Source organism: Elephantulus edwardii, unplaced genomic scaffold, assembly GCF_000299155.1.
Source record: "Elephantulus edwardii isolate Elephantulus edwardi_28Jun2011 unplaced genomic scaffold, EleEdw1.0 scaffold00028, whole genome shotgun sequence".
NCBI classification, from domain to species: Eukaryota; Metazoa; Chordata; class Mammalia; order Macroscelidea; family Macroscelididae; genus Elephantulus; species Elephantulus edwardii.
The window spans coordinates 13,209,330-13,236,826 of record NW_006399778.1 but is presented as its reverse complement, the minus strand read 5'-3'; the positions used below and the strand labels follow the sequence as shown (position 1 = coordinate 13,236,826).

At 44.5% G+C, this 27,497-nt stretch overlaps 1 protein-coding gene across 1 annotated transcript in view; it reads right to left on the bottom strand.

Moving 5' to 3' along the window:
• TMCO4 (transmembrane and coiled-coil domains 4) overlaps window positions 1-27,497 on the bottom strand; it is a 146,474-nt gene that overhangs the window by 16,296 nt on the left and 102,681 nt on the right. The window contains exon 12 of the mRNA XM_006883582.1: window positions 4,618-4,735. Within this exon, the coding sequence (XP_006883644.1) occupies window positions 4,618-4,735 (118 nt within the window). The remainder of the gene's footprint in view (window positions 1-4,617; window positions 4,736-27,497) is intronic.

The window sequence follows — 27,497 nt, the reverse complement described above, 5'->3', positions numbered from 1 at the left end:
AGAGGGAGAGGGAGATTGATTCTCACAAAGGAGTCAAAAAGAACAGAAAACAACACCAAAAAAAAAAAAATATCAAAGGCCCTGTAGTGAGTGCCTTCTCTGGGTGGTGGCAGAAAGCCTGCTCAGGAAGTAATAGCTCCCATAAAAATGTAGCTCTGCTGTCCTCCCCCACCCCAGTGTTCAACACAGGAGGCCCTGCAAGTGGCTAGTGTATCCAAGGAACTGAATTCTCTATATTACTTAAAGTTTAAGTGTAAACAAACAGCCACTGTGGTGAACGACTGCTATCCCACACACTCAACGGTCCAGAGCTTTGCTCTCCAGGTACACTCTGAGCTTGTCATATAAGCTTGCCTGCTAAAGAAAAAAGGTCAAATGGTTTGCTATCAAGTCAATTGAGACTAATAGTAACTCCTCAGGACACAGCAGGACTGCCCCCAGGTTTCCAAGACTGGAGATCTTTACAGACGCAGATTGCCACATCTTTCTCCCGTGGAGTGACGGTGTGTTCCAATTGCTAACCTTTCCCATGGGAGTTGAGTGCTTAACCACCATACCATGAAGGCTCCCTTCGCCTGACAGATCTACTGAACAGCAGCTGTATTTTAACCCCTTAGTTGATTTCAGGGAACCCTCCTGGCACATTGGGTAAGCACTCAGCTATTAGATAGAAGGTTGGTTGTTTGAACCCACCCAGCAGCTCTGAGGAAGACGTGTGACCAACTTTGATAAGGGCTGTTGTGGTAGTGTGCTCCCCTTCATACCATCGAGCCCCTCATGCACAAGACCTGGGACAGCGACTTGCCTGTGGTGGCCTCTTGTTCCTGGACTATAAGAGGTACCCCAGGGAGCTCAGAATGAAACCCTCCAAGCATGGAGTGACGCCCACCTGATCTCATGTCCTGGCTCTGCTGTGTAACCCTGGGAGAGTAACCTTTCTGAGCTTGTTTTCTCACTGGGACAGGTGTTGTTGAGCAGAGTACAACTCATAGCAACCTATAAACAACAGATCTGAACCCTGTCCTGTCTTGTACCATCCTCACAATCTCTGATACACTTGAGCCCATTGCTGCAGACACTGTGTTGATCCACCTGCTTGAGGGTCTTCCTCTCTTTTGCTGACCTTCCACCTTTCCAAGCATGATGTCACTCTCCAAGGAACAGCCTCTCCTAGCAACGTTTCCAAAGTATGTGGGACGAAGCTTTGTCATCCTTGCCTCTTGATTGTACTCTGGCCAAACTTTCTTCTAGATGTCTTTTCCATTCACTGTTTGTTCTTTTGGCAGTCCATGGGATTTTTCAGCATTCTTCTTCAACACTGCAACTCAAAGGCATAGATTCTTCTACTGTCATCTTATTCACTGTCCAGTTCTCAGAGGCACGGCAAGTGACTGAAAAGGCTAGGGCCTGAATCTGGAGCATCTTGGTCTTCAAACAGACACAAACTGCTCCTCAGTAATTTGGAGAGGTCTCTGACAGCAGACCAATGCAACATGTCTCCTGATATCTTGACTGTGAGTACCAAGGTTATTGGTTGTGGGTCCAAGTAATATGAAGCTGTTGACAATTTTAATCTTTTCCCCACCTGTCATGATGTTACCAATCAGTCCAGTGGTGAGGATTTTTGTCCTCTTGATGTTGAGATGTAATTCATATTAAAGGCTGTATTCTTTGATCTTCTGCAATCCTCATTTCAGCAAGCAAGGTTATGCCATCTTTCTTTGGATAAATCTTCCTTTGGAAGAGAAGTCTTCCTCTGACACAATGTTGTTGTTGTTATGTGCCATCGAGTCGCTTGTGACTCCTAGCGACCCTATGTATAACAGCCCTAAATTCTGCTCTGTCCTGTGCCAATCGCAAGGTCTCTGACACTCCCATCCCGATTACCCCAGTCACTGAATCAGTCTACCTCATAGAGGGCCTTCCCCTCCTGCACTGTCCCTCCACCCACCTTCAAGGATCCCGGAAAGCTCTGGTCAGCAAGTGGATTTGCAAAGAGCTTTATTAATGAAATAATAAATCTGTAAATATACATTGTTGATGGTGTTGGCCTGAATATGCTCTGGCTGCTCCCTCCTCCCTTGAAGTAGGCTCATGGGTAACTAAAAGGCCCTTGGGGGCCACGAACATACATTCCTGCATAGCGCACAATTCAACTGAGGAAGCACGGTGATGCGTTCTTGGCTGCGAGCCCCTCTTCCCTCCTCCTCAGTCACCGCCCCCTGTGCTCTCTTTAGAGATGGCCCTGGATCTAACAAGAGAACGGAACACCAAGCTTATTAGCCTCAGGTTCTCGGCAGAACAGATGAATTTAATAAAATGTAGCTGCTTTCATGCTGCACACATGCAATTTTAATCCTTTCAATTTGCTATTTATGAAAGTATTAATAAAACAAAACACATGCGCTGTGACTATGTCTCCTAATAGTAATTTTACACTGCTCCCATTTACTGAAGGAGTTCCGGTAGCCTAGCGGAGAGGAGCCGTACTGTCAATCCAAAGGCAGGGAGTTGGAATCCCCTTGCTGCTCTGTGGGAGAAAGATGGGCAATCTCCTCTCGTGCCATTTACAGCCTCTGAAAATTGCTAGAGGATCCGCTATGGGTCAGTTCCGCTTCAACGGGACCTGACAACAACAATCACAGCCATTTATTGGGCGCCTATGGGATGCCACTCTTTTCCTATATAACCTTATAGGACCCTCCCAGCATCCCTGTTGAGGAGGGGTTATTATTTCCATTTCATAGATGGGAACACTGACGTTGTTGTTAAGTGTCGCTGAGTCATAGATAACTCATAGCGATCCTATGAATGAAAAGACCTGAACACTTGTATAATGTTCATCGTTTCTCCAAGTTCATAGAGCTTCTGAGGCATGCTACTTCAGAAGTGGATGTCACTCCTGCTTCCAAGCTTGTTTTAATCAGGGAGCTCCACAAAATACTGTCCACCGTGGGTAACCATTATTGCATTTGACACATCAGCGTCACAGTGCTTAGCATCACAGCAAATCAACAGACCAGTGCTATGCCACTTACTTGGGAAAATTATTTTGCCAAAGTCAGGTAATAAATGGCAAAACAAAACAATCAATTCATGGTGATGACTCAGTTCTGACTGACAGCAACCCCACGGGTTAGAGAGGTTTAGAGGACCCATCAGGTTTTCTAGGCTGTCATTTTCACAGAAGCAGATTGTCAGCCCTTCTTCCTAGGTAATGCTTGGTAGGTTCAAACTGCCAACCTGTAGGTTAGCAGTCAAGCACAATCTGTGCCACCCACGCCCTTGGCAAATGGCAGCACAAAGCTTTGAACCCAGGATTGTCTGACATCAAATGTTTTGTCCTTTCATTTTTTTCTCCTTTTTTCTTTCTTGTGGGTTCAGGGCAAGTTTTGCCAATATATTAGTTTGTGCCATATTCAGGAAAATCCCTTTGGTTTTCAGAAGGCTTTGGGGTCTGGCACCACAGGCACACATTGTACCTGACTGGAGTTGCCTATGCTCTCCATTGACTTGGTTCCCTGAGGGTTGGGCCTGTATCGTGTTCCCTGTGTGGCCCCAACCATGGGACTGGCATATGAAAAGTGTGTCGAGTGAACTTCCCAAGTGAGTGAGAATAATAATATAGCAATGTATCTGTCAGTAAGTGCAACTCTGTATAATCATTATCACAGCACTGGGCCAGGCGTGATTAGACCCCTTTCACTGATGAAGAAACTGGGTTGAGCATCAGGACCCAGGTCTATTGATTCTCAATCGCGTGCTCTTCAGGACCACTGACACTCTGTCTTTACCTTGGGGTGAAGGAACGGTGTCTCCTCAGGCCAACTGCCATGAAGCTCAGTGGTGGCTTCATCATCTCTCCTCACCAAAGCCTGGGCCGCCTCCTGGGTTAAAAGCCCTCAATCTCACTCTCTCTCTCTTTCTTTTTTTACATTTAAATGTTTTTATTTTATTTTATTATTTTTGTGTGTGTGTACCATCAAATCGGATCTGACTGGTACAAGAGGAGATTACCCCTCCTTCTTCAACAGAGTATCTGGTGGATTTGAACCTCATACCTCTGGGACTGCAGTTCACCTTCTTGCCACTAAGCCATCAGAGCTCCCAATCTCACGTCCAGGCCCTGGCTGCCGGCTCCCGACCTCTGCCACCTCCTGGCCTGCCCCCTGTACCCACGTCTGGCTTTGCTCTGACAGTTTAGTTTGCCTTTTGCCCACTCCTCACTCTCCACTGCTCAGTAACTGTTAGGCCAGTTCCTTGGCCAGCATTCAAAAGGCCTCCAATTAGGGCCTGAGCTCTGATCTCAGACCGGGTCCACCCAGCCGCCCCCTGCTCCTCAGCTCTAACCATGCCGAGTCATCCCTGGCCATCCAGGTGGTCCCGGGCCTGACTCAATGCGGCCTTTTCAGGGTCCTCCTCCTCTCAATACCTCCGGGAACGGACCCCTCACAGGTTAGGACCACCTGAGCTTAGTTCCTGGGCCAGAATCCCACATTGCTAGGGCCCTCCAGCTCAGGGGCTTGGCCTCAACCCAGGTCCCCAGCACAGGGCCCAGGGACACTGGATGCTCAGTATGTGCTGTCACCTCCTTACTGGCCTGTGGTTTGGACCGACCTGCTGTAGCCATTGATGATCCTCCCGGACACCACCTTCCGGAAAGGCTCCCAGTGCTTGCCTTCGCCTTCCACTGGAGCACCGAGGAGGACGACGTCCTCGATGATCCCTTGGCAATCTGGTGAGAGAGCCCAGGAAAAGGACGTTAGTGTCCCTGGCCACCGTGGGAGGAACTTTCTAACAGCAGTGGAGGAGGAGAATGTGCCACACACAAACACATATATGTGCAAACACAACGCACAGACTTGCACACATACACATGCACACATACAAAAGCACATATACATACATGTACACACAAGCACATATGGATACATGCACACAAGAAAGCACAGTGAGAGATACACAGAGAATCACATGCATACTATGCACACATACACAGTATTTGGGGCTTCTACTTCCTGAGTTCCAGGCTCCATGTAATTGATCTATTTCTTCAAAGCATCATCATCCCATTTGAGAAATGAGGACAAAAAAAAAGACATTTAAAAAAAACACATGATCAGGAAGTGACACTCCTTGAGTTTGAACTCACGTGTCCTTCCACCACCCATGAAGCTCACGACCACCCAAGGACTCGGATGGGACATCTCGCTTGAGGAGACTTACGGCCCCCGGGGCACCGAACACACTAAGCAGTAGACCCTCCAGCCTTCCCCGGCAGCAGGCGCCCTGGGGTACGCACAGCCTGGTGAAGAGCAGGTGAGATGGAGCCAGACGGTCTTAGTGCAGGGAGGGGCCAGCCATGGCTCTCCTACTCAAAACAGGTTTCTAGTTACATGACCTACTGATTGGAAATGTGTTCGGCTGGAGCTATTCAAAGTGTGCTGGGAGAAGTATGGGTCGTCTTTTCTGGTGCCACGTACTGCCTCTGAACACCTGCTGGAGGATCAGCTATGAGTTGGTGCTGACTTGATGACACAGAACTACAACAACAACGTTCAAAGTGTGGCCCACAGTGTGGGCGAGTGCTGCTCACAGAAAGTCTGTAATGAAGGGAGAGAAACACTTAATTCTATCTTGTTGAAGACTGATGACCGCTAATGGACGAGTGGGCAGACCGCACTGGGAGAAGGACCACGCTAGGGCCAACAAGCACTGCTCTGGCCTCAGCCCATCATCCTTGCCCCCTTACCCTGCTTTAGTTTTCTTCCTCTCGTGCCATTTATTTATCATCTGCCACCTTCTCTAAAATTTGGGTTCAGTGAGGCCCTGCTCTAGCTGCGTCCCCACAGCTGTATGGCAGGGTCTAGAACAGTGCCTGACACATATCTGGTGCTCAAGAAAGTCTGACTGAATGAGTCAATACACTACTATTCCCCAGAAGAGTTATGGGTTTTGGAATCACAAAGTTGTGGGTTCATATCTCTGCCTACTTAAGTTCTGAGCTGTGTGACTTCACAAAATCATTTACCTCCTCTGAGGCCAAAAGAGAAGAATGATAATAGCCTCTGGGGAACCAGGACTAAGTCATGGTGTCGGGGAGGACTCGGCCTGGTGAATATGGTAGGAGAGAGTGCGTTCCCTCCCTGGCCTGTACCCTGTTCCTCCTAATGAGCCCTCTGGTACAATTCTGAGTCCCTCACGTCTCAGGAAGCCACAGGCTCAGTGCCATTCTGAGGAATGTGCCAGCGGGGCCAGCTCCCCCCAGCTTGTCCCTCAGTTTTTGGGTAATGTAGGATAGGTGGCTTCCTTTCTCCACAGCAGCTCTGCTTCTAACTCATTAGTCTGGGCCTGTAAGTCTGAATCTGAATAAGGAGTTCTGGGCTAAGAGGCGTGTGAGGACATCAACGTCATACTGTGATGAGTTCCTCTCGCATGATGCCATGATTAGACTCCATGGCACACACCCTGGCTTCACTCCTTCAGCTTCCCGGAGAGCTAATAACCAGGTCACGAGACTGAAAATGTCATAAGCTGGTAGCTGATGCTGAATAACCAAGGGCACCTGACCCCACCCCTGTTTCAGGGACATTGTAGGTTTTCATGTTGGTGATAAGACAGCTGTCAAAATGGCCCTCAGAGATCAACTGGATTTTATTCCTCCCCCTTCCCTGGATAGATGAGGAAACCGAGGCTGGGATATGGGGCTAGCTTAAGATCACAGAGTCCATGGTACTCCAAGCTGAAGCACAGCCCAGGCTACGTGGGAGCTGCCTGGCCTCCGTGTCTCTGGAGTCCTCCCTAGGATGCCCACAGTAGGAGCTGAGGCACAGTGAGTATACAAGGGGTGGGATGGGGGCGGGGTGCTGAGGCAGGACAGTCTTTCAAGAGAAGAGAATTCCTGTCATCATTGCTCCCAGAGACCAGAGAGTTGTGGATGGAGTGTAACTCCGCTGTTGCACAGTTCTCCCTAGAAGCTGGTGAGCCTGTGAGTCAGAGTCCTTTCTCTAACAACAATTTCATCAGTGCTCAGTAACAGGGATCGAACTGCTTTTTATCAAAGGTGCTGATGTCTGGAGTGGCCCCTTGTGGCCAGCAGTGGTGATAACAGCATTCCTGAAACGGTTGCTCTGAGCAATCAACCACTGGTGCCCTGGAGTCACAGTGACCCTGTCTGTGTACAACAGAAAGAACTCTGCCTGACCTTGTACCATCTTCACAATCTCTGCAGTTGTTTGCTATGATCCTGGAAATCAGTACTGGAGGGAAAGACCTTTTCTCTTGGGTGGATTCTGATTGATAGCATGACCCCAGGCATTAAAGAGGTTTCTTTTTGTTGCTAGGTGCCATTGAGTTGAATATGACTCATAGCGACCCTATGAACAAAAGACCTGAACCCTGTTCTGTCCTGTGCCGTCCTCATACTTCCTGACACAGAAGAGCCCATTGCAGCAGTCACTGAGTCAATCCACCTGGTTGAGAGTCTTCCTCTTCACCGACCCTCCACCCTTCTAAAAAAACTCTTTTTTTCCCCCTGGTGCGTCAAAAAAGGAGTTTTCTTAGTTGTAATAAAATTTTCAAACAGTTTTATTTTGTTGTTGTTTTTTTAATTGAGGATATACAAAGCAAAATAAACTCAAAGGCCAAAATCTTCTGAGGAAAAAAAAATATCCTCTCCATCTGTGAATATGTGAAATCTAGAATCCAAGCTATGGGTTTCCAGGGGACAACGTTGGGACAGGCAGGCATATGGTAGACACTTCCAAGGCACTTCACCCTGCCACGCTATACGATCACAGAACAGCCAAATTACTGGGAACCACAGCCCAGCCAAGGTGACACACAGTCTTAACCATCAGGTAGTTTTAAAAACACACAGACTTTTCATGTAAAAGAGGACAAGGTCCCAATGAACATTCAAATCATCTTCAAGTTCAAGAGTCACAGGCATGTACAGCTTTTACACTTACATTCCTCAGCTCCTAACAATCTTCTATAGGTGATTAATATCCCATTTTTACTGTGAAATCTAGAAGCCCTTCATCTTGTTAGAGCCTTAGCACAAAGGAAGTTCCAAGTCTTTAGTAATTTAAAAAAAATGCTTTACACCCCCATTTCATTGCAGCGTTATTCACCACAGCAAAAGGACAGCAACTTAAATGCTCATTAAAGGATGAATGCAGAGCCAACCTCGGATCACATACACAATGGACGACTTATTACATAATGCTAAAGGGTAACAAAGATTTCAGGAGACATGTCATAACATTAACGAACCTGGGGGGCTTCATGCTGAGTGAAAGAAATCAATCACAAAAGGACAAATAATATATGACATCATGATCATAAAACCTCAGAGAAAGGTTTACACACAGAAAGTAACATTCTTTGATGTTTCTCAGGGATGGGAGGGGAAATCACTAACTAGAAAGGAGACGTTGGAGTATTTACTTGCGTGAAGGGAGCTGTTAGGTGCTGCTAAGTGGGAACCAGCTTGGTGGGCCCTCCAGAGAGTTGTCAGGGGCTGTACAGAGCACGAGAGGAGACCGCTCAGCTCTCTCCCTCGAGCGGCTGGTAGATTCAAACCCACCTTTGTCTGCACAACTCTTATCTACAAGATCACTAGAGCTCCCCCAAAGTGAAGGGAGGGGTAATATATAATGAGGGGGTCATCGTAACATGACCAAGGGAGAGAACAATATTGGGAAGAATACAGAATAAAAGGCAATATTCCAGGCTTTTCCCTCGCTGTTCCCGCTTCCTGAATGCCCCTTCCTCAATCCCCACATGCCTCTCCCCATCCTCTTTACCTCTCTGCTTATCTGTCACCTCTAGGTGCCGTCCCTATTGAAAAGGCAGTCCTCTCGCTCCTGTCAGGTGTTCTAACCCCACTCTCGCGCTGTCCCGTCAAAGCGTTGATCACTTACTGACGGCTCAGTCTGTAGGGAGTTGTGCTGCTAATTTAAAGATAAACCTTCTCTGATGGTTTGAATCTACCAGTAGCTTCAAGAGAGAAAGATGGGTGCTCTCTTCCTGTGCAATGCTTCGAAGGCATTCAACAACAACAATACTTCTTAGAAAATTTTATTATGTGTGTGTGTACCATCAAATCGGATCTGACTGGTACAGGAGGAGATTGCCCCTCCTTCTCCAGCAGAGCATCTGGTGGATTCAAACCGTATACCTCTAGGATTGCAGTGCAGCTTCTTGTCACAACAGCAATGCTTTTTAAAGAGTTTATTCTCTTTCTCTCACTAGAATATGGGCTCCATGGGAGCTGGACTGTTTCAACTTAAAAAAAATATTATAAAAAAGAATCTTATTTGTGTGTAAGTTTACAAATTATACTGTATTTTCTTTTAATCACACACAGACATTTTGTGTTTTAACACGAGCTACAACTGATTAATGTAATTAATTGAACTCTCACTTTATATCACCTTTCCCTGGACCCAGCTTACCTTCTGTTTATTGATTTTCACTCCTCTCTTCCTCTCGTTTCTGTGAGCCCTGAGATTGCTTCTGTGTATATAAACCTGTCCATTGTGGCCTCGAGCAGTGCCTGGCACAGAGGAGGTGCTCTAAATATATGTGGAATTAATGAAAAAAGCTCTGAGACCCAGCAGAGCAAAGCTTTCAGGTTGAGAATAAGTGGGAGCAGTTTATCTTTCCTTTCCTCAGATTTGTTCCCCCTTCTGGCGCATTTTCTTCCCAGAAGCTCGGAGATCTTGGAGAGTGGGATAAAAGCAGATGCAGAGTGCTAACTGCTGGATGGAATAAAAGAATATTTCCGCGCTGCTGTCTGCTCTTGGATTGCTTGTTTCCATGGGTGCTGTTCTAAGGACGGACGGTACTGTGAATACCTGCAGCCTGCAACAGGCAAGGATAATAAGTGGTCCTTTCTACAGCTAACTCTACCTCAGTCCCTCATCCAGCCTTAGACAGCGGGATCTGAAGGCCCATGGTAAGCTTCTCAAGAAATATCTACCATCATGGGTATTTATAAACTGTCTTGGGCCACTCTTAGATCATTAGAAGGCTCTGGCTCTCCATCTCTTTAAGCTGATTCTTGTTGGAATCTAGGCTGCTGAGTCTACGAGTACAGATCGAGGATGACAGTGAGGGACCTACGAAATTATACCTGTGCCAAATCCTGTTGACTAACTGTTGTTAGCTGCCAACGAGCCAGCTCCAATTCATCGTGATCATCTATGTAACAGAACAAAACACTGCCTGGACCGGGATCAAGATGATTGGTATGTTTAGGTTCAGTTGGCCAATTACACATCTCCTGTGTTTCCCACATGTAGGTGTTAGTATTTTAAGACTGTATTGCAGATGCTGTTGTGACTCACAGAACATAAATTTATATTAAAAATATTCCTGGATGCAGAGTAGCTTTTGCTCATTACATACTTCCATGTACAATCAGTAGGCAACAACAGTGTGACTACTATTATGTGTGGGTCTTTGGAAAAGTAGGTCAGCAAAAGAGAAGGCAGCCCTCAACGAGCTGGACTGACAAATTTGTGCATAATTTTCAAGATTAAAGCTACGGTGGAATATGAAGTTCGTTATTATGAAGAAGCTAGTTCTATGAAGAGGAATGTGGAATGAGGATTGGAGGAAGACTCACTAATAACCTGCATTATGCAGATGACACAACCTTGCTTGCTGAAATGGAGGAGGTCTTAAAGTACTTGCTACAGAAGAGCAAAGACTGCAGCCTTCAATACAGATTGCATTTCAACATCAAGAAAACAAAAATTCTTGCCACTGGACTGATTGGCAACATCATGACAGATGAAGAAAAGATTGAAACTATCAGTGACTTGATCCACAGTCAATATACTGGTACTAGCAGTCAGGAGATCAGGACCCTATTGTACTGGGAAAGTCTGCAGTCAAGAGATAGACTTTGTAAAAATATCAAGAGCTGAGAATGGACAGCTTCTTCATAATAACAAACTCCATATTCCACCATAGCTTTTATCTTGAAAATTGTGCACAAATTTGGTTTCTGTGATATTAAACATTTTAAAAACACGTACCAAATACCAACTCTTTAAAGGATCTTTGTGGAGAAGGTGTTGAGACAGTGAGGGTCTCCCTACCAATGGGACTAAGCACCTGTGAGGGATAATGCTGGGGGTTAACGTGGCCAGGTGACGACTCAGCAACTAAGGAGCTATGTGGAGCTATGTAATCACTGTGCGTTCTGTGATCTGATGTGAGTAGTCAATCAACTGGAAAGAGTGCTTCCTTAGGAGTTTGGTTTGCATCCAGTATATAAACGGATGTTTTGGCAAAGCTGGTCCTCTTTTCTTGACTGCCTCGAAGCCTGGCTCTGGTTCTTATATGCAAACCTGAAGAGGTCAGATCTGCCGGCTGTGGATCTGCCAGCGCCTGCAATCATGAGAGCTGGCAGAAGCCTTCCACTTATCTTCTAACCATGGCTTTGGGACTTGCCAGCTGCCACAATTGTGCGAATCACTTTCCGGAAACAAATCTAAGTATGTGTCATTCATTGGTTTTGTTCCTTTGGAGAACCCAGGCTGACACCACCCTCAGCATGACCCTGGCCATTTTTCTTTTCTCATATTATAGCCTTTTAAAGGAGCCTTGGTGGCCCACTAGTGAAAGCATTCTGCTGCTAACCAATTGCTGTGTAGGAAAAAAAAAGCCATGGGAGTCGGCTTCTGGAAGAATTTACAGCCTTATAAAGGGAGGATGTGGAAAGGGTGCAGTCAAATTGTGGGTACTGTAATTGATGTTATAAAACAAAATGTATATGAATGGAAAATCGAAAATGTTCACTCAAATCACAATTTAAAAAAAATTACAGCTCTGGAAACATTCTGGGCAGTTCCACTCTGTCCAACAACAGAGCAGCTGAGTTGTCATCCACTGAATGGCGGTGCGTTTTGGCTTTGTTCTGAGAACTTTCTTAAAGCAGGGTCAACCCAGGGTGCTCTGGTATCACAGCCCAGAGGGAGCGGCTTTCCTACCTAGAGCAAGGCAGTCCCCTACTGAGCTTCAGAGGTATTTCCAAATAGCTGGCACGGAAGTCACGCAGCAATCGCACCCCACAGACGGAAAGGCAGTATCACACACTTCCACATGCCTGTCATGTCGTCAGTAATGCGATTCCCCTGGGCTGCAAGGGCTAAAGGAGCTCAAGTTTGAGAAACAAGAAAGGAAAGAGTTTTCTCCCTCCTGGCAGGGGGTTGCATGTGCAGGGGTGATAAGACAGAAAACGAAAGAGAAAGTTATCCCATGCGTGACTGTGGGCCTAGAACACACACCTCAGAGGAAATCACAGACAGTGCATCTAGACATAAAAATCCATTACAAGGACATGTACACACGTAGGAGCGTGCATGCGCGAGAGTGAGCGCAAGCTGCAAAAGGAAGCGAGAAGGAAGAAGATAATTTCAGAACTGGAGGGAATCTCACATCAGGTTCATCACCTCAAAGTACCCACCTACAATGTTCATAGCAGCGTTATTCACCATAGCAAGAATATAGAAACAGCCCAAATGTCCAACCACAATGGAATGGATTGAGAAATTATGGTACATTCACGCAATTGAATAGTATGCAGCTCACAGGAGCAATGATTTTGTAAATCATGACCTAACGTGGGAGGGACTGGAGAGCATTATGCTGAGTGAACACAGTCAGTCCTATAAGGACAAATACTGTTATTTTTTAAAAATTAATTTTAATGAACATTTACAGAAATTTTGGATTTCCATTCATTTATTGTTGCATTTTTCTCCCTGCTCCCCCTCCCCAGTTTGCTCTTCTCTCTGAATAGTAAAAGAAAAATTCCTTCATTGGTATACAACCCCCGCCTCGCCCCTGAGTACACTCCACTATGCAACTCTCACTTTGATCTTCCGTCATAGTCACAATAACCAATCATATGTCGCTTTTAAACTGTTCTTGTAGAACAAGTATGAGGATCCAAGGTGGGGAAGGGAGCAGAAGGGTGAAGATGGGGTTGGGAGGTGTAATCATAGGGTTGCACAATTTGATGGGTGGAGGGAGGGGTACGTAAGGAAAAGGGGAAAGATCTGGTGTGAAAAACAATGTATATGAACGTTGTAAGCAAACCAGCATAAAATAAAAATTTTATGAAATAAAAGAATTACAAACAACAACAAAAAGGTATTAAATAAATATTGGTTGAATGAATGACTCAATGGCATTGTTTGTGCAAATGACAGTTACTTAGGCCGGAGTTGCTAAGAACTGTTGACTAGTCAACAAACAGACATTGTGAAAGTAACAGAAAGAAAAAAGGCAAACTGCATGAAGTTTCTTCCACATGCTTTCATTACAGCAGTGTCTTTCATTCTTTCTCTTTCTTCTTTACTGCCTCATCCTCTATTTCTTTTTGCTTTATGTTAACCAAGAAAGCAGCAAATTTTCTGTTGCAACCAGAAGCACACACAAGTGATGGCACACATATATATTTACCAAAGAAGAAAAGAAAAGAAAGTGCCCACCTAGGCAGTGAGAGGAGCTCTTTTGGGAATGAAGGACACGCCTTCCAAATGAGTCCTTCTTAACTGTCTCTGCCCAGGAGCACCCCGACCCTTTAATTTCCTTTTCTCTGACCGTGCAAAGTGCTCAGGCTGCTGCAAGCATCCGAGGGCCCGGAAAACCCAGCACTGGAATCGCTTGGAGCTCAAGCAGGGTCTGTACCAGGGAAATCAAACCCAATGGATCAAACTCCTGCTGTTACGGAGATGAGAGTCTGATGATCGCAGTCTCTTCTGCATTTTTCGCTGGTACTAAGTGACAGCCTAGAGTTCATTTAGAGCCCAGCGGGCGATCAGGGACTGGAGGGTCAGGATGGTTGGGTGGACCTGTGTGAGCGCACTGACAAACTCTGCCTTGGCTTTGTCTTTAGCACCGGCAGTGATGCTGGCCTCATCAGAGGGGCTGGAGATGAAACTGGAGGGAGCTATCTTGCTGCCAAGGTTTAATTTTTTCTTTTTGCTATTTTTTCCCCTACACCAAGATTTTGTGATTCTAACTCTTGATCCTTTGCTTCCTCCTCTCTTTATCACTGTTATAATTTCTGCTTACACTGGGACAGGCCTTGGACTGTGTGAGGGCACAGGCAGCTTCGTGGTAGAATCCCTGCCTTCTACCCTGGAGTCCTGGGTTTGATCCCCAGTCAAGGTGTTCCATGTACAGCTCCCACCTGTTTGGAAGTGGGGATATGTGTGACTGAGATGCTGAACAGGTTTCAGTGGAGTTACCAGGCTGAGAAGGACTAGGAAGAAAGGCCTGGCAATCAAATGTAAAAAAACCAGCCAAGGGAAATCCATAAGATAACAATAATATAATTTGCAAATGATCATGGCAATGGTGTAGGTCTGAGCGATGTTTTTTGTTTTAGTGTGTAGGGAGCTGTCCCAAGTCTGAGAGGTGACTTGAAGATGCTAACTGCTGGGTTGCTTTAGACATATTTCATCTGCTCCTCACAGCAAGCCAAGGGGTAAAACCATGACCACTTCCATCTTATGATGGGGAAGCCTCGCCTCAGAGAAATGAGAAGGAAGTTAATGATTTCTTCATTTTCTTTCCCACTTCCCTGCTCCTTCTTTTGTGATCATTTGGAAAGAAAAGTAGGAGAAAAAAAAACGCCCTAAAATACATCCTCTTGACAACCACAGTATCTTCCAAAATTATGCACTGCAAACACACACTTGTAAAGCGGAACATTTCCAATCTGGCTGACTCTGGTAGCAGACATGCTGGCAGGCTGAATCAGCCGGAAGGACGAAGTCCTGAAGCGGGACCAGGCCAAGGGGATGGACCTTTTGCTTTGGTAATCCTTGGCACATAGAGGTGGAAGAACAGATATTTCTAAGAAAAAGCATGCAGACCTATGTGAAACACGACACAGTCTATTTCTGTGACAGCCACAGCACACACTTTGACACGTGAACTCAATTTTCCCGTCAGAAAGTTTAGTTTAACTGAGTGAGCCAACCTCATTTAGCAATACAGCTGGTGGTAAGCTGCAGGCTGTGGATCTGCACAGAACAAGCACTTTAATTCATATACACCCAGAAAGCTAAATGCTCTTAGGTGCCTTCAGTGGGGTTTCAGCTCATAGCAACTATTAAATACAGGAAAAGAAAACGTTGTTGGTCCTCTGCCATGTTCCCAGCTGTAGGTATGTTTGGGTCCATTTTTTTAGCCACTGTATGTATCAATTCATCCAACTGAGGGTCTTTTTGTTTTCTCCCCTCACTCTCTACTAAAGCACGGGGCCCGTCTCTAGGGATTGATCCCTCCAGATAAAGGGTCCAGAGTGAGACCAAGTCCTACTATCCTCACTTCACAGGGTATTCTGGTTGTAGTTTCTCTAAGACAGATTTGTTCGTTCTTCTGACAGACCATGGTCAATATTCTTTGACAAAAGTATCATTCAAATGCATCAGTAAACAAAATATCCTACATGTTTTATCGTCTATTGCTGTGTAACAAACCATCCCACAACTCAGTGACTTAAATGACAACCAATTAGTCTCTCTTGGGAGTCTGCAAGTTGGCTGTGGGCAGTTCTGCTATGATTAGAGAGGAGGCCTGAAGCCAGCTTTGCTTACTCGTGTGTCTCAGCCGGCTGGGGGCTGCGATGACGCAGCTTTGCTCCACACCACCGCTTATCCTCAGCAGGTGAACTTGGACTTGTTAAGGCAAAGATGAGGCTCTGAGAGTGGAATCCACATGAAAGGCCTCCTGAGACCTAGGATTGAAGCTGGCACAGAGCCATTTCTCCACCTTCTAAGGTCAGGGCAAGACACAAAGGAAGCCCAAATTCCTGGGCTGGGGAAACAGATCTTATCTCTTCATGGGAGGAAATGCATGGTCATATTGTGGAGGGTGTGGATACAGGGAAGGGCAGATAATGTGGGCTATTTCTTTGAACTCATTTAGTAACCTTTATCTGACAAGCTTTGTAGTACTGATGGCTCAAGTGCCTAGTGAGTCAGACAAACTGAAAATGATAACCTGTGCAAGTAAATGTTTTGTTTATAATGTTGTTGTTACATGCTATCGAGTTGAGTACAACTCATAGCAACCCTATGAACAATGGATCTGAACCGGCTCTATTCTGTGTGAACCTCGCCATCTCTGATATATAATTGTTCTAGTCACTGTGTCAATTCATCTTGTTGAGGGCCTTCCTCTCTTAGGCTCATCCTCCACCTTTCCAAGCAGGATGTCTTTCTCCAATGACTGGCCTCTCTGAACAACATGGCCTAAATATGTGAGACGAACGCTCACTATCCTTGCCTGCAAGAGGCACCCTGGCTGCACCTTTCCCAAGAGCTAACGGTTTGTTCTTTTGGAGTCCATGGGATATTCAGCACATTTCTCCAACACCACAACTCAAAGGCAATGATCTTCTGTCGTCTTTATTCACCGTCCAACTTTCAGATGCACAGCAAGTAACTTAAAAGACATGATGTCTTTAAACTGACAACATTACTCTTCAGCATTTGGAAGAGGTCTTTGACAGAAGATTTGCTCAATGCAAGATGTCTTTATTTCTTGAAGGGTCTTGATTGTGGATTAAAGTAAGATGAAGTTGTTGACAATTTCAATCTTTCTCCACCTATCATGATATTGTCTATTGGTTCATGTGTTTTCTTGATGTTGAGATGTAATCTATATTGAAGATTATATTGAATCTTTGATCTTCTGCAGCAAATAAGGGTTTTAAGTCCTCATCGCTTTCAGCAAGCAAGGTTGTGACATCTATTTAAAGCAGGCGGCTGATGATTCTTTCTCCAGTTCTGATGCCACATACCTTATCATAAAGTCTACCTTCTTGAATTATTTGCTCAGCATACAGACTGAATAGGTATGGAGAAAGGATACAGCTCTGATGCACACTTTCTTGATTTTAAACCATGCAGTGCTCCCTTGCTCTGTTCAGGCCACAACTTCTGGGTCTAGGTATAGGTTTTGCAGGAGCACAGTTATAACTAGTGAGATGTTAAAAATCTCTGATATTATTGGTGCCAGATTAATGTCCCTTCAGATTCTCACCTAGTGGGGAGAATGCGCAGAAGTGATGACAGAGTGCTGAGAGATCTAGCTATCCTAATGGCCAGTTTGTAAAAATGTGCTTTCCCTTCTAATATTTTTATTGGTTTGCATACAATAACTCATACACATTGTGTTCCATGCATGTGCATTGTTTTATACAATTACTCAAATACATTGTATTCCACATAATTAGTCACTATTGATCTATGGTTATTAATGCCCTGTCTTTCCAAGTGCCTACTAAGTCTTCCCCATGCCTTCACCTCCCAACTGCCCACTAACCTCTGCTATCCCAGCGATTTCTCTCCTTCCCTTTTTTTCTGACTCCTTCCCCCTTTCTACTTCCCCTTTTGAACATTTGTACATGTCTTGCTCTGTTATCTTTCTGTTTTTACCACAGTGGTCTTAAGCAGTATTTCTCTTTATGACTCGAGTTATTTCATTCAGTATAATCCTCTCTAGACTGTTCCATTTTATATAGAATTTTATGAAATAGTTCCTAAAAATGTGGTTTGGGGAGCACCAAGCAAGGTAGGATCCTTAGAACTGGAAAGAAGAATCATGCCAGAATCCTTTAGGCAAGACCATGGTGGGTGGGTGTTGAAGTGCGTTGCAAGACCGGGGCCTCTGTTGAAGATCCCAGCTGCGGAATTTGGAGTCTCTGGTCCAGTGTGGTGTGGCAGCTACTGTTACCCAGCGTCCTTCTGCATGCCATGCACGGTGCTGGGTACTTTCTCTATTGCACTTAAGCTTCTTTCCACTGCTTTCTGAAGCTGATTCGTAAGTAGCTATTTTGGCAAAGGTCTGTTAAGGGTAAACTTGGCTCAGACATTTTTTTGTTTGAAAATACCTTCATTTTGTCTTCAACTCTGAACGAGAGTTTAGCAAGGTAGAACTCTCTCTATTGACAATACATTTTCTTTCTCTTCTGGGTTTTATTGTTGTTTTGCGATACTGGTCTAGCTGAGCTTTCTTTGTTAAGTAATCAGCTTCCTTGTTGTTTTTATTTTTCTCCTTTTAATTCCTTTACTTGAATTCCTTTGTCCCCCCCCCCTTTAATTTCTGCAAGCAGCATACATTTGGACCCTAAAACCAAGTGAGTTTTTTGGTTATAAAGTCCCAGAGGAGACTTCGTGCTTATTGCCCTGGTTGTCTGTTCTCTCCAGGTGTCCTAAGGAATCCTTTGTCAGACCATTTTCTCCTGATTAATATCAACAATGACAAACTGCTGGCAGCTTCTTCCAGGAATCCAGTCTTGCTTGGATGGGCAGGGCTTCAGCTCTGAAAGCAGGAGATGAGTCTAATCCCAGCCCGGGGAGGCTAGCTGTGAGCTGCCGGTGCATCCCTCTCTCAGTTTCCAACTCCCCGTATGGAATATAGTCCAAGGGTTCCCCAAATTGTTGGGGAGGAGCTACATGAGATGATGTAAAGAAACACCTTACACAGTGAACACTCCATTGACAATTCACCGAGTGCTCACTGTGCCAGGGGTCTCCAACTTGTTCAGTGCCATTAAGCCAATGTCCAATTTACAGAGATTCCACATTACAGAGGAGAAGTGCTCCACAAGGTTTTTCAGGCTGGGATCTTTACTGGCCTAGGAACTCCTACAGACGTGTTCTACTCAGTCACATCGATGGTTAAGTGTCAAAACCGACTGAAGGCACCAAACAACAACAATCTTTATGGAAAGAGATTGCCAGATCTTTCTCCTGAGGAGGTGCTGGGTGGATTAGAACAACCAGTGTTTTTATTAGCAGCTGAGATCCAGTGCACCACCAGGGCTCCTCCTTTTTATTTTTTGTGCTTATTACATAAAATGAAAAGAAAAAGGCTGTCAATGGTGGCAGGGACCTTTTTCAGGCAGTAGGGGTAGCCGCCCGCTTCTGCACAAGCCCTGAATCGAAGGCTGTCCACATACTCTCCCTAGAATGTCTAACCTGTGCTCAGCATTGAGGAACCCTGGGACTCAGGAATTGGCCATTAGCCCTTCTCCTCTGTGAAGTATGCACCTCTGAAAGCCACCACATGGTGGTGCTGTGATGACCACAAATCCTCAGTGGTGGTGGGTAGGTAGCATGGAGTAGATTCTGACTTAGGGTGACTATGTATAGGAGGAGAACTGTCCCATTAGGTTTACAGAAGCCGATCTACACATCTTTTCCTGTGGCACCACTGGGGTGTTGGAACTACAAACTTTTTGGTTAGCAGCTGAAAGCTATACCAACGGTCCCAACTGGTCTCCTTAGAAACTTCCAAAGAGGATGTGCCTTTAGGGGGTGGCTGGTCATACACCAGACTCCTCTATCTCCCCAGGGTCCCTGAAGAGGAATGATGAGATGGGCTAAGGGTTAGCCCTGCCATTAGCTTGCTCTGCCAGCCTAGGAGAGTTGTGTTCCCTCAGCTGTAAAGGTGAAGGGACAAATCAAGAGTCTCTATAGGGCAGTGGTAAGAGCTCTGGTGTCCAGCAGAGGTGGGCTCTATCACCAAGAAGCTGTGTGAAGTGGACAGATCCCTCGAGATCTTGGAACCTCTTCTCTTTTTTCCTCCCCATTTTCCCCCCAAAATTTTAATAATAATTATTATTCATTTTAATGAAAATGTAAAGACACTTTGGATTTCCATTCATTCATTGTTGCATTTTTATCCCGGGCCACCCCTCTCCGCCAGTACACTTTTCTCTTTGAAAAGTAAAAGAAAAATTCTCTCATTGTTATACAATCCCTGCCCCCCAGGTCCATTCCACTATGCAGCCTTCATTCTGGACTCCTGTCATGACAATACCTAATCACATATCCCTTTTAAACAATTCTCTCTCTCATCTGTTTCAATGCAGTATACATTATTTATCCCATCTTTCTAAGTCTCCCCCAACCCCGCGATCAGTCCCATTCTACAACAGTGGCACTATGCAGTATTTGTCCTTTTGTGACTGAGATATTTCACTCAGCATAATATCCTCCAGAGTCACCCACTTTGAATAATATTTCATGAGTTCTTTGTTTTTCAACAGCAAGCAACAAGTGCTGGCGAGGTTGTGGAAAAACTGGAACCCTTATTCACTGTTGGTGGGAGTGTAAAATGGTGCAACCACTGTGGAAGGTGGTGTGGCGCTTTCTCAAAAAGTTGCAAATAGAGATACCATTTGACCCAGCAATTCCACTACTGGGAATATACCCTAAAGAGACCATAACTGCCATCCAAGCAGATATATGCACACCCACGTTTATGGCGGCTTTGTTCACAATAGCAAGGAGTTGAAAACAACCTAAGTGCCCATCAACGAACGAATGGAAAGAGAAGCTGTGGTGTATTCCTCCCCATTTCTTAAACTGTGACTTTAAGAGAAGTTTACAGAAAAGTTGGATTTTTCATTCACTCATTCATGGTTGTACATTTTCCTCCCTACCCACCCCCTGTTCACTTTAAAATAAAATTCACTCATTGTTGCAAAATTTCCTCCCTTCCTTCCTAAACCACACCACTTTGCGATGCACCTCTTATTCTGAACTGCTGTCATACAAATATAATGCCTAATCACCTCTTACAAACCAGCTGCTCTGGGCAGCTGTGAAAATTAAAGAAGCTGCAAGTAAAGGGTTGACTCAAGGGAACCGCTCAATCAACTGGCTCCATTTGGGGCAGCTGCACAAACACTTGCTGGGGTCCAGTTATCAGATGTTCAAGACTCGTCCCACCTGGGGACTAGAGACCTTAGCTCTGAGGAAGCAGAGGATGGACTCAGGCCTGGAGGACTGACCACCTGCAGATAAGGGATGGATGAAGGCTGGGGCGGGGACTGCACACAGGAGGAAGGTCTTTCCCCATCTGAGACCCTCAGCAGGTAGGAATGGAGTATGGCCAGTCTGGTTCCTCTAAGTCCTGCACAGGTTTGGACATCTGCTGACTTAGTGGATAAATAAATTAATCTAAAGCACTAAGGAGTCCTGATGGTGCAACGGTTAAGTACTCAACTGTTAACTGATCAGTTCTTGATTCACACCTGCCTGGTCCCTCCACGGGCGAAAGAGCGAGTCATCGGCTCCTGTGAAGACTGCTGCTGTTAGGTGCTGCCGAGCCGAGCATGACACACAGCGACCCTGTGAATGACAGACCTGAACCCCATCCTATCCCGGCCATCCTCACAGTCTCTGACACACTCGAGTCCACTGCTGCAGTCTCTGTGTCAATCCTTCTCAGTGAGGCTCTTCTTTCTTTTGCTGACCTTCCATCTTTACAAACACGATGCCCCTGTCCCTCTCTCTGCACTATGCCCAACGATTCTAAAAAGATTACAGCCTAGAAAATCCCATGGGCAGTTCTGCTCTGTTAGTTGGAATGACTAGGAGCTGACGTGAACTTGATGGTATGTAACAAGTGAAAAGTAGTGGTAGGAAGTCTCAAGTTAGAGCCTGATTCCAGGTCTTTGTCTGCCATTGTGTCCTGGACCCTGTTCAGCTTTCCAACCTCACTTCTCCCAATTTCCTAATGGAAACTTTGGCTCCAGGACCCTAGACCATTTGCTGTCCTATCTTGGAATCTTTGTTACTGTTCGCTCCCAGGCCCCAAGATCTGCTTTACTGCCAAGGTCAAGGCTACTGTTCTTAGTTCTCTTCCAAAGCCCACACCCTCCTCCTTGAAGATTTCCCTTCCATGTGGAAGGAAATGCTCCTCCTCCTCCGAACTTTGGCAGCCTATTTTAAGCTGTTCAGATGCATTAAGTCTGGCATTTTAATTTTTAAACTAGGCTACAACTTTAGTTTGCTTGGCTCCCAGGTCAACACTCTTGGCACCAGCAGTCAGGAAATAAAAAAACGTATTGTGATGGGAAAGTCTGCTGTTAGGGACCTCTCCAGGGTACTGAAGAGCAATGGTGTCACTCTAGAGACTAAGGTGCATCTGATACAGGCCATGGTCTTTGCAATCACTTGTTATGCATCAGAGAATTGGACAATGACTAGGAAGGATAGAAGGAGAACTGATGCCTTTGAGCTGTGGTGCTAGAGAAGAGTATTGAGGGTACCATGGACTGCCAAGCAAGCAAACAGATTCATCCTGGAGAGGGTTAAATCAGTCTGCTCCTTGGAGGCAAGGATTCTGGGGCTTCGTCTGATATACTCTGGACATGTTGTAAGGAGGGACAGGTCCTTGGAGAGGGGCATCATGCTTGGGAGGGTGGAGGGACGGCGTAAGAGGGGAAGACCGTCTATGAGGTGAATTGATTCAGTGACTGGGGTAATCGAGATGGGTGTGTCAGAGGCAGTGCAACTGGCAGAGGATAGAGCAGGGTTTAGGGCTGTTGTACACAAGGTCGCTATGAATCACAAGCGACTCGACGGCACATAACAACAACAACAACAACAATGGCTATAGCGCTGTAAGCTTGTCATGTCAAAAGAGTGAAACTCATTTGACATTTCTTTAGCTAAAGGAACTAAAGACCAAATTTAAAACTTGAGTTACAATACTTAAGGATGCTATGGGCAGAATAGTGAATGATCCAGGAAATATTAAAAGAAGATGGAAGGAGTATACAGAGTCACTGTACCAGAAAGAACTGGCTGACAGAAGAATTTAATGAAACGATATAATGATCAAGAGGCAATGGTCATGAAGGAGGAAATTTTTTTTTTCTCAATGAACCCAGATCCTTTTATTGTAGTAAGCACAATTTTAAGTATTAAAATATTGAACATCAAGATGATTTTCACTTTGATTTTATGTTTGAATAAGAAAATAGTGCATGTATCTTTATATACTGAAAGTAGTTTTTTCTATTATGATGATTTTTTAAAAAATCTCTTCCAACATATTAATCATCAATATTCTCAAAAATTAATCAAGACAAGAGTCCAGAATGAAGGCCGCATACTGGAGTGGCCCTGGGGGGAGGGATTGTATAACTAAGAAAGAATTTTTCCTTTACTTTTCAAAGAGGAGAGCAAACTGGGGGGGGGGAGGGGTGGGCAGGGAGAAAGTGCAACAATGAATGAATGGAAACCCAAAGTCTCTGTAAACTTTCATTAAAATTAATAAAAAAAATTTAATGAAGTAGAATGCACTGTAAAACAAATGGGCTAAGACAAAAAAAAATTATTTTGTGTAAATGCCAAGGAATTTGGGCCAAAACATTTTATTAGGAGGAAGAGAGGGGTCCTGCTGTCACTCAAGAGCTGCTAAGTAAACTCTTTGGCACTCAAGTTTCTTTTGATGCTATTTTACTTCCAAACACATCCAACCACTCTTTCTCACACACAATTTGTATTCTGTGTCCTTTATGGTTTCAAATGCCAGGAATAATTGTCATTAATGATACCTGCTCATATACTGCTGGTGAGAATGTAAAATCATACAATCACCATGGAAAACAGTACGGCAGCTCATAAATTGGTGAAGCATGTAATTATCATGTGGGCCCTAATAATTTCATCCCTAGCTATCCAAGAGAAATGGCAAATACCTTCTTATCAAAACTTGTACACAGTCCTCATAGCAGCATTATTTATAGTTTCCAAAAAGTAGAAACAACTATCATCTGATGACTAGAAAATTCTATCCACAGATGAGCTGAAAAACAAAATTTTATATATTGAAATAATTCAATATTGTTTGGAAATGAAGGAGGAAATTCAAGCTGCTCTGAGGTATTGGCAAAAAATTCAAGGCCCCAGGAATTGATAGAACACTAATTGACATATCTCAACAAACAGAAGCTGTTTTGGATGTGCTCACCAGGTTATGCCAAGAAATCTGGAGGACAACTAGCTGGCCAACTGACTGGAAGAGATCCATAGTTATTCCCATTCCAAAAAAAAGGTGACCTGACAAGTGTGAAAATTACAGAAAAATATCATTATCACACGCATGCAAAATCCTGCTGAAGATTATATTAAAAAATTACTAGAGCAATACATTGACTGAGAACTACCACAAATACAATCTGGGTTTAGAAGAGGCTGTGGCACTAGAAACATTATCGCCAATGTCAGATGGACCGTGGCAGAAAGCAGAGCATCAGTCGAGAGTTTATCTATGCTACATTGACTATGCAAAGGCATTTAAATGTGTGAATCACAACAATTTGTAGTTAACCTTGAGGAGAACGGGAATCCCAGAATACTTGACTATGCTCATGGAAAACCTATACTTGGACCAGGAAGCAGTCCTCAGGACAGAGGAAGGAAACACCTAATGGCTCAAAATCAGGAAAGGAGTGTGTCAGGTATGTGTTCTTTCTCATACCTTTTCAATCTATGTGTGGAACAGTTAATTTGAGAATCTGAGCTTTATAAGAAGGAATGTGGTATCAGGATTGGAGGAAGACTCAACAAGTTGTATTACGCGGATGACATAACCTTGTTTGTTGAAACTTCAGAAAGACCTGAAGCACTTGCTGCAGAAAATCAAGGACTGTAGTCTTGAATATGGATTGAAACACAACATCAAGAAGACAAGGATTCTAACCACTGGGCCAATTAGCAGCACCATGACAGATGGAGAAGAAATTGAGCTTGCGAACAATTTCAGTTTGCTTGGCTCCATAATCAACATTCTTGATATGAGTATTCAGGAAATCAAAAGGTAAATTTCACTGGGAAAATCTGCTGTAAGTGACCTCTCCAGAGCACTAGGGAGCAACAATATCAGTCTAGAGACTAAAGTGTGCTTGATCCAGGTCATGGTCTTCACAATTACTTGCTATGCATCAGAAAGCTGGACAATGACTAAGGATGACAGAAAAACTGATGCCTTTGAGGTGTGGTGCTGAAGAAGAGTACTGAACACACTATGGCCTGCCAAGAGAACAAACAGATCTGTCTTAGAGAGGGTGAAATCAAGTTTCTCTCTGGAGGCAAGGATTTTGAAGCTCTGTCTCACATACTTTGAGCCAGGAGAGACCAATCTTTGGAGAAGGGTATCATGCTTGGAAGGGTGGTGGGATAGCACAGGAGAGGAAGACCCTGGATGAGATGGATTGACACAGTAACTGGAGTAATGGAAGTACATGTGTCAGAGTCAATGAGACTTCAGAGCTATTGTACATAGGGTTGTTATGAGTCGTAGGCAACTCGATGGCATACAACAACAACAACAACAACTGGTAAGTTGATTCTGACTCATGGTGACCACTGAGACAAACAGAACTGCCCCCAAAGGATTTTGTAATATAAAATTTTGTGGAAACAAATCACCAGATCTTTTGCCCAAATAGCTTGAACACAGAACCTTTGGTTGGCAGCTAACCACTTAGTTATGGAGCCACCAGGGTTTGTCATAAGAAGATGGATAAAAGCAGAGGCTGCAAGAAGTGGTTTTGAGTCTGCTGCAGCTGGATCAGAACCTCAGGTTTGCTAATTACCAGCTGTGAGCCTTTGGACAACCCACTTAACATTCCTGGCATGGGGTTTCCATTTGTAATAATGAAAATAACAATACCTGTTTCCAGGTATAATATCTGTTTTCAGGTGTAATACTTGTTTCCAGGTGTAATATCTGTTTCCAGGTGTAATACCTGTTTCCAGGTGTAATAATGACTGGGAGGAAGATGTGGATGGTACCCCGGTTTGTACCCAGCACACAAGAGGTGCTCAACAAGCGTGAGCTCCCACCCTTCCCTGGAAGAATGGTTTTTTATTTTAGAGATGAGCAGCTATTCTCTGGGGTCACTCTGAGCCTGCGAGACAGGTACCACAGCAAGTCCCACAAATCCTCCTCTAGCAGCTGTGAAATGATTCAATGCAAAAACCACCCAGACAAAAATCTATCTTGGGGCTTGTCACCTGATTAACTGGCTTCCAAGGATCCAGGTGCTCATCAAAGTTGAAGAGATAATTATCTCCAATCTGAGTTTTCAAAGTCATCCCGGCTGCCAGAATGTATCTCTGTACAATTAAGCAGGCTTCAGCAAGATGATTCCCAAGCCTGACTGACATTCTCATGGTTCCAGGTTTATAACCTCTAGCCCGACCTTTCTAGTGAGCCAAAGGCAAGAAGATTTGATGCTCTGACAGGCAATTAAGCTTGAACTTGTGCACTCAGCTCCTCAAAGGAGAGCGTGCAACACTCAGTCAGAATCAGTCAGGTTGAAAGGGAAAGTCCTGTTACCTGTGGAGCTAGCATCTCCATGTCCCCTCAGGTAGTCTTCACTCTTTCTGGCTTTACTCAGATTGTTAGGAAGCTGCTTGCTAAATTCACAGAGCAATCAAAGTGACTGGGTATATAAAAAGTAAAGATAAAATAACTATAACATAATAAAAAGAGCAGTTATTTTTAAAAAAATTGTGGAAAGACTTGCTGGAGAAGCTCAGTATCAGCTGTGAAAACCAGGCCAGGTGCTGATTGTGGGACAGACTACCAACGACTCATATGCAAGTTCAAGCTGAAGTTGAGGAAAATTAAATCCATGGGGACCAAAATTTGACCTTAAGTCTGTCCCACTCGAATTTCAAAACCATCCCAGGAACAGGTTTGAGGCCTGGAGCACCAATGAGCGTAGGCCAAACGAGCTCTGGGAGGATATCAAGAAAATTGTCCATGAAGAATGCAAAAGATCATTACAAAGGCTGAAGAAGAAGAAAAGACCAAGGTGGATGTCAGATGAGACTCTGAATATTGCATTAGAGTGCCAAGAAACCAAAGCTAAAGGAAGAAATCAAGAAATCAAAGAGCTGAAGAGAAAATGTCAAAAGGCATCCCGGGACGATAAAGTAAGATACTATAATGAAATGTACAGAGAGCTAGAGTCAGGAAATCAAAAGGGCCAAACTCGCTCAGCATTTCTTAAACTGAAGGAGTTGAAAAACAAATTCAAGCCATGGGTGGCAATACTTAACAATACTTAGGGTAGAATGTTAAATGATCCAAGAAGCATTAAAAGAAGATGGAAGGAGTACACAGAGTCACTGTATCAGAAGGAATGGGTTGGCACAGAAGAATTTCATGAAATAACATATAAGCAAGAGCCTGTGGTGATGAAGGAGGAAGTTCAAGTTGCTCTGAAAGAACTGGCAAAAACAAGGCTCCAGGAGTTGACGGTATACCAATTGACATATTTCAACAAACAGATGCTGCCTTGGATATGCTCACTAAGTTATGCCAAGAAATCTGGAGGACAGCCAGCTGGCCAACGGACTGGAAAAGATTGATATTTTTTCCCATTCCAAAGAAAGGTGACCCAACAGAGTGCGGAAATTATCAAACAATATCATTAATATCACATGCAAGCAAGATTCTGCTGAAAATTATCCAAAAACAGTTGGTACAATATGCCAACAGAGAACTGCCAGATGTGCAGGCTGGATTTAGAAGAGGTTGTGGTACTAAGGATATTACAGCTAATGTTAGATGGATCTTGGCAGAAAGCAGAGAATATCAGAGGAATGTCTATCTGTGGTTCATCGACTATGCAAAGGCTT